Raw genomic sequence first — 8,034 nt, 5'->3', positions numbered from 1 at the left:
ACAGAATGAAGCATCACAATCCCATTGTGACAGATGAGCACACAACACAGTAGCAGAAACCCACACATCACATCACATGCATGTGCTATGCATTTCATTTGAGGCTACATATCCAGAAGCATACATCATTCTTGTGGTTTTCATATTTTCCACTTTTCACCCTTTCGACTTCAAATCTTACTCATGCGTGTGCTGTAGAAATCACTCACTTTAATGAAATGCATTTGGATGCCATGATGTGATGTTTTTTCCTCCTTCGCTCTGTTGTTTTCTTGCTGTCTCGCCCTCCTCCCCCGTCTCCCCATCTCCAGCCTCCTTTTTTTTTCTAGCCGGGGGTAAAGTGATAATGACGGTAATGACAGGGATGCTGTGCAAAGACGGGATTGCAGGTTGTTGAGTTAGAGGAAAGGGATCAAAAGTATTCTGTGCAGGCTGTGTTGTCTGGAAAGCCCTCCATCTTACATCATGCTATTTTTACCGTCCATTACAAACATGTCTGTCTAATCTACATTGTCTCAGCTTTAATCTCAAAGTGCGAAACTATTGCAGCTTGGTTGCTGTGCAAAAAAATAAAAACATAAACCCCAAATATGCATGCTGGCGGATTTAAATGACACATCCAACTTTAAACAGTCATTAAAGGGTTTGTGTGCGCGTTGAAAGAGTTATTTGTTTCTGTAATTGTTTCCCCTGTAGAGTGAAGAGACGCACAACCCACCACGCCGGGTTTTTGAGCGCAGGCTTTTTCTCCTTTGTGCTTCCTCGGCTTTCTTATCAGAAATGTTTCGGTCTTATTTTTGTGTCAGTCAAAGCAGCAGTAGCTTCACTTTTTAGTGTCCCGAGCACCGCTTCTGTGTTAATCAAAAGAAAAACCCTAATTATATAACAATTAATATTCAGTACTTAAACTATTGAGCTGTACTCTGTAATATATGCTTTGTGCCTCTGGATAAATGCTTCTTTTCTGCAGTGTTGCTGGTCTTCTCACATACATGTTATGGGGACTCGTGCTAACCTCTTTACATGATCTGATTTGATCCCAATCAATCCGGAAGTCGCCTAAATCTTTGATGAAACTTCTTCAATTGCAGCTGACTGACCTACATTCGTGCCAATGACTGTGGAGCGGTATCTTCCTCCCTCTCTCTCTATTTCTTTCCACCTCATTGATATGCCTGATGATCAGAGGCATCGCTGAACTAGCTGATTGTCATTTTCAGCTGCAGTGGCACTGATGCATTTCATTTCCCTCCCCGGGCTCTCTGTTGGTGTGATTAAGAAGTCGCTGCAGTGACACTCGACAAGGAGGATTTGGATTAATAGCAGCACTTGCTCTTTTTCTTTGTCAGACGGGGGCACATTTTATAATATTTACATTATTTATAAAGTCACTGGGAAGGGGATGCCACGTAGCACCGCTTGAAGCAAAGTTGCTCTCCGTGCAGGTGATGCTGGGAGGCAGCTATTGCTGTTTCTACAGGCTGCCAACGGGGCGCAGCATTTAGTCAAAGTGAAAAGTCAGGACACAAGGTAAAGCTTTGCCATCTATAGTCTGAAGACAGACTCTCAGTCTGACAGGAGCCCCTCTAGAAGCAGCAGGATTTGCACAGATTTTTTCTTCTTCTTAAGTTTCACTCGCTGAAAATAAATGTGTAGATCATCTTTAAATATTTGAATATGAAAATATGAAAGCTGACCTTTCTCTCCTGGAGCCGAATCGGTGACCTTTTCTGGTATTTCCAGCGTTATTATGCGCTCTGGGTGGCACCACCATCTGAAATATGAGCAGCATTCAACACTGCTGGCACCAATTTCCTGTGCTTTTTTTTTCTTTTTTGTAAACTCTTATAGATGTTTTGTCTCGGTATTGAAATGAATTAGCCTCAGCTGCACATGCCAGCTGAACAGAGCAGAGGTGGGTAGTGCGGGGGTTTAATTAGGACAGAAGTCTGCGTTGAACGTGTGCCTCTGTGCGGCTGCAGGAAAAGGTTGTGAAATGCCCCGCTGAGCACCAAAGACTGTGTGGGCATTTCATTGCAATTAATGTATCACAATACACAATGTAATGTAATATGTTTTCTTCTCTGTGGGTGTTTGTCAGCAGACCCTTCTTGCTGCACTGTACTGCTCAGCCTCAGTGTGTTTGTGTGTATAGATTATGGGCAGCAATAATTACATTCATCTCTGCCATACTGTAGAAGCAATTTAGTAGCCTTCATCACATGCACTTAAAGGTGGTGTGTGTGACCGCAGAAGTGTGCGTGTGTGTTTCAGATGAAGTAATAAACAGTGCAGAACAGGGTTACTATTCACTCTTTACTTTAGAAAACATAGTTTCATGTGCATATTTGTGTAAAGGTGTGGGAAATTAATAAAAGATGTGAGAAAATCTATGAGATGAAGATATTTCCTGGTATAACAGTTGGTCAGAGTCTTGGCAAATGCTCATATATTAAATAGATTCTAAGCACTCAACAATGACCTTAACTGATACTTTGTATTCGCCACAAAGGGTCCCGGCTTTCTGAGTTTCAAGGAAAGTCTTGTAATTCATCAGTTTGTGACAAAAGAATAAATTGCACTTGTTAGACTATTAAACTATCATAAAAGGCGTGAAAAAAAATCGTTAAACCTTGAATCTGTGGAAAGTTTTAACCCTTTCATGTTGCGATTCTCAAAGAGGGACTTGTTTGAATGGCCTGTTTGTGCACAAAGCTGCAACGGGTAGAATTAAAAAGGTTTCTGATTTGTCATAGTGCAGTGGTAGTGTTATAAAACAATGCAGCTCAGTAGAAACATCTATTTATCTGACCCGAGTATGTAAAATAACGCATTTACCTATAAACACAGATTGCCCCAGTTTTCAGTGATTTGTCTTTGTCTGATAGATGTGCAAACTGGATACAAATTTCTGCATATAGTGCTGGCTGTTGTATTTTTAGCAACGATAGAGTCCAGTTTTACATTCTGTTCCCAATTGCACTCATTGAATAAAGAAATATTGGAGACCATGGAAACAAAGAAGAGAGAAATCTCCTATTTATCTCAGAAAGTCAGTTCTCGTATTTCTAAACAACACAGCAAAATGATGGATTATTTAAACTCTCATAAATGTACTGTAGTCTTGCTATTATGATCTGAGATGTGCTTCAGGTTTAAGAGCAGTGTATCCCTTGGAAACTAAAGTAGAGTCACTGAATACAAAACCACACTGATAGCTGAATTCTTGTCTAGATGCATGGTGCAGTTTTCCACCATGATCCACAGACCCTGAGGGGATACTGCGAGACAGGTTGATGAACGTTAAAATAATGCGGCTGTTATTGCATTAATCAGGGTCACTGAATAAAGAAGTATAAACATAAAACATGGGAAAAAATGCAAAAAGCGTTTGCAAAGTACCAAAGACACATGAATAAATATGGCGAGGGAGGACAGTGAAAATTTATATCTAGTCCATGGACTAACACAGTATTCAATTTTTATGTATATAAATATTAGGGGTGCAACGATATTCGTATCGATATTGAACCGTTCGATACAGTGCTTTCGGTTCGGTACGCATATGTATCGAGCAATACAACATTTGTAATTTATTTTATCAATTTTCCTTCTGAAGATGCTGTCTGTGTTGAGCGCTCAGTGAATCTGCATTGGACTACTCCGCCTAGGCTGCACTGGCGCTCAACACAGACAGCATAGTCAGAAGGAAGAGCGCAGGGCAAGCTAGCGAGACAGAAGTTAAGCTCTCCTTGTAACAGGCAAATTGAACCTCATTCAGATCTGGCGTTTGGAATTATTTTGGTTTTCATGTGATGTATGACCCTGAAGGTAAGCGAGTCATGGACTAAAGTAAAACAGTATGTTGGATGTGCCATGCAATGCTCAATTACATTGGTGTGAACTAGTGTGTTAGCGCAGTTAGCTCGTTAAGTGTTGGCCGTCTAGCCCCATGCACGGAGTGATCGGCGGTAGCTCGTTAACGGAGATTTGCCGTGTTGTGGCGTTAAGGTCATTTCAACGAGATTAACCTGAAAGCACTAGTGGGAACACAACGAATATGACTGCACATTTACACCGACATCATCCTAGTGCAAAAACAAAAACAACAAGCATGCTACTAACTTTAGCCGAGTCATTTAGACAGCTGTTAGCACATGATTCTCCTTATGCTGCTGAGAATATAGCCCAGAAGAAGCGGATAGTATAGCTTTTATTTTGGAAAGAGACATTTCTCTGTAATAAACTCTCTTTTCCAAAGATGAGTGATTCCTCAATCAGATACAGGGCTCGCAATATCGCTAGCCCGACGTCCCGGAGCTAGCGATTTTTTCAGTCGGGCTACCAAAATCTATCTCTTCCCTGCCCGTCGGGCTATTGTAGGAAAAATAAAGGTCAATGCTTTTGCATTCTTTCAGAAATGTAGCTGGGTAATTATGTCATTGGCATCGGTGAGCCACTGTCAATATGTGACATATTGAAATCGCGTTTGAATTTGCGCTTGTTTTTTTGCTTTCACTTTGCAATCCTGCGAACTGTGTATAGAGAGCGACAGCACTGATCTGTGAGTGATGATAATTTGTGCACCAATTCCTCTGACATCGTCTTATTAATCGTTAGCTTACTATGCAAACATGACAAGTGAAATCTCCCGCAGCTGAGCTTATGTGAGTGCGTGTGTAAAAGCATTTCAGTTCTGCTGAGCCAAATAAGACAGGTCAGGGTGAAGAAGTGACAGCCAAAGAAAAGCTTACCACAAAACGGAGAAGTTATGACAAATCAGACTATAAGGCAAAAAGAAAGTGCAGCTTTATGGTTTCATGGACAAAAGAATTTCTGTGGCTGCAATATGATGAGCTATATAACCAGGGCTGCACATAAGTGGTCCGCAGGTGCGCATTCGCTGTCAAAATAAAAAACACGCACAAGGGTTAGGGTTAAATTTAAAAACTGTACTTTTGAGTTAAAATATATATTTATAATTTTAATAAATGACAAATAAAAAATGCATGAACATTTTTTTTGTATCGAAAAAATATCGAACCGTGACACCAAAGTATCGAACCGAACCGTGAATTTTGTGTATCGTTGCACCCCTAATAAATATATACTTGTGTAAGGCATATGCAATGTTTATGGAAGTCTATGGAAAATGGGGGATTATACTTATAATTTTATTTTAGCATGGCACAATAACCTACTTTTCCCTCCTTTTTTGACTTTTTATTTGCATAATATCTAATATAAATACACTGACCTGTCAATAAAAGTTGTACACTTGAATATTTCATTAGACAGACTTTAGCTTTCATGGTGGCACACATTCGCTGTGGCATCGTTTCAATTAGCTGATGCAATGTCACAAGCTTGTTTCACCAAGATCTGCCATCGCGATTGGAGAATTGGGCCGCTGTGTAAAGTCTTCTCCAGCACATCCCAGATATTCTCAAATTTCCAATCCTCTGAGTCTCTTCGCTTGGCTGTGACTTCGCTGTGATTTTTACAGTTGACTTTTTACAATTTCAAGATTTTTTTCCAGAGCACATCTCTTCTTTGAATCTGCCAGTTCAAAATGATTCTTCCAAGTTTTAATAATGCACTGATAAGCTCTTAATCCAATATTTAGTTCAGCACCCTCCTTCGATTTTCCATTTACTTGATGCAGGCTAATAATGTGGCCCTCCTGAAATCGAGTAAAATCTTTTTCAACCCACCAGGTATGCATTCAAACATAATTAAATAATCTGTTGTCAGCAATGTATATTAATAACTCCAGTCATTATTCAGTGGTATACTTTCAGTTACTTAGTTAAATCCAGGCGGTGGTTTTACCACACAACACAAAACAAACCCACCCATTGATGGGTGTGTTTAAAACCCTTGACGGTACTGTATATCTATTGAATAATAAGTAAAACAATGAATCATCACTCAAATCATGAGATGCAGGATTGTATATTATTAATGCTTTTCAAAAATAATACCAAATAAGTAACAGGAATGGAAACAACACTAGTAAGCTGTTGATTCAGGTTGTGCTTAACTGGTTCACGTCCTCTCTGATTAAATGAAAAATGTTTATTTAAGCAAAAAATGATCAGTCCAAGCTGGCCAGAGTGAGGCACTAATTAGGGGCAGCTCTGCTATGCTGATGACACCCAGGTTTATATCCATTTAAAGCCAAATGCTGCTCTCCTCTCTCTACCAGCTGTTTTCAAGCAAATTGTAAGTCTTGATGTCATTTTTGACAGTACAGTCTCCTTTGATGGTGTCACACCCCATCTTCATGCACCTGTTCCCCTGTTGATCAGACCTTGATTTCTTTTTTTCTTGTCACAAATAAAAGTCTTGAATAAAAGTACCCAAGAAAAAACATAATATTAATATAAAATTTCTTTAAAAACTGACAAATTGAAAGTATTTTCTTCAAAAATCTGCAAGCAGTCTTAGGTGTGTTGCACGCATTTTGCAGTGATTACAGCAGCAACATCATGGAAAATTCCTGAATGTTAATGTCCCCACACTCTCTAATATTTAATGGCACTCTACAGCGTTTATGATCTGTTCACTAATTGATTAAACAAATAAAAATGCAGAGCAGCATCAAGACTTTGCTGATGTTATCGAGGAATTTGGTAATATTTCTTTTAGAATCAATAAATTCATGTCCCTTTTCAGTGTACCTGGACTACAGGAAATACTTTTATTTTGATGTTATTCTTAAGTAGGTGATTTATTTCCTACACATGAAATCTTTCAGCAACACCATTTCACACCCCCACGTGCTGTTTTATCAACAGCTGCTGAAGTATTGACGTCTGCACATGTTTGAGCTGGACTTTGCTGTCTGGGTCAAAGCAGAGAAAACTAATTTATTTAGCTGATGTGGCTTATTTATTACATCCTCATCCTCTTTTTTTTTCTTTTGCTGCTACTGTCATTATGTTTTGCTGTAGTACTGGATATTTATTTGGTGCTTATTTTCAAATGAATGTCATGGTAGATGAATGACACCTGATGATTAAACATGTGGCAAACCCAGCGGAGGAAGGTCTCCAAACACTGAAAATGTCTATGGTAGTTGGTGTGCTGAGGCTCAAATGGGTGAGAGAGGGTAAATGGTCACTTGGGGTTTGAATCCAGAAAGGCCACTTAAGTGGACGGACTGAGTAATGAGTTCACTGTAGGAGGGTTAATTCAGGCTGAAGTTAACGGCTGGAAGTTAAAAGCAGTTCAGTAAAAATGAAGGAGCCTGCAGGCAACACATGCTGTCACACTGAAAAGATGTGTGTATATCAGGTGGGTACAGACTCTTTGTGCCACAGCAGCTCTTACTGTCATTCAGCAGTGAAGCAATTTCTCTATTCAGCCTGTAGACAAAATACAGAAAAAACTCCTTGAGTGAAATTTACGGTTTAGACTTATTTAATGCTTATGTGCAATCTGTTGCAAGTTTAAGATCTGAAATATGGAAAGCCCACAGAAAAAGACAGATTAGTCTTGGCTCACAGATTAATACAGCTGGCATTCTGTACCCTTAAGTGTAGTAAGTCAAAGTAATTTCCCAAAATTCACAACCTTGTAAATGTCAATAAATGTCATCAAATTCATTTTAAACATTAAAAGGCCTCATCCATCATAATTCACATTTAAAGAGCTCAGCAGCGTCATTCTCTCACACTAACTCAAATTCATCTGTCAGTATCAAATATTAAATCTGGTCACTTATAACTTGAAATAGGCCTGCATATATTCATGTTTTTTTTTAAACAAACTGGAACAAATTGAGACAAGGTTTGGTCAAGATGTAAGATTAAGATTTAATAGGTGTTTGGTTTAAAGAGCACTCTCTAGGTTTGTGAGCTTTTAAAAAAATCCATCTCCGTCCCATTCACAAAGTTTTGCGCCATCTGCTAACTGACTAATAATCATGTTTGGATTTGTGACCAAACCCTCTCTGAAACCCTGCACCATACTTTTCTTTGTCATGATCCCTGACGTGGTACCAGGATCTTGTGTTTTTATGGCTTGAAT

General features: G+C 39.2%; 1 protein-coding gene across 1 annotated transcript in view; it reads left to right on the top strand.

The window, feature by feature from the left end:
• Window positions 1–3,710: 3,710 nt before the first annotated feature.
• The window catches only part of arvcfa (ARVCF delta catenin family member a), a 29,436-nt gene continuing 25,112 nt past the window's right edge, over window positions 3,711–8,034 (top strand). The window contains exon 1 of the mRNA XM_085463738.1: window positions 3,711–3,831. Within this exon, the coding sequence (XP_085319864.1) occupies window positions 3,820–3,831 (12 nt within the window). The 5' untranslated portion in view covers window positions 3,711–3,819. The remainder of the gene's footprint in view (window positions 3,832–8,034) is intronic.

This window comes from Copadichromis virginalis, linkage group LG7, assembly GCF_057382275.1.
Source record: "Copadichromis virginalis isolate Kocher_CV1m ecotype Utaka linkage group LG7, C_Virginalis_male_GT1.1, whole genome shotgun sequence".
In the NCBI taxonomy this organism is placed as follows: Eukaryota; Metazoa; Chordata; class Actinopteri; order Cichliformes; family Cichlidae; genus Copadichromis; species Copadichromis virginalis.
This window is presented reverse-complemented; position numbering and strand designations above follow the sequence as displayed.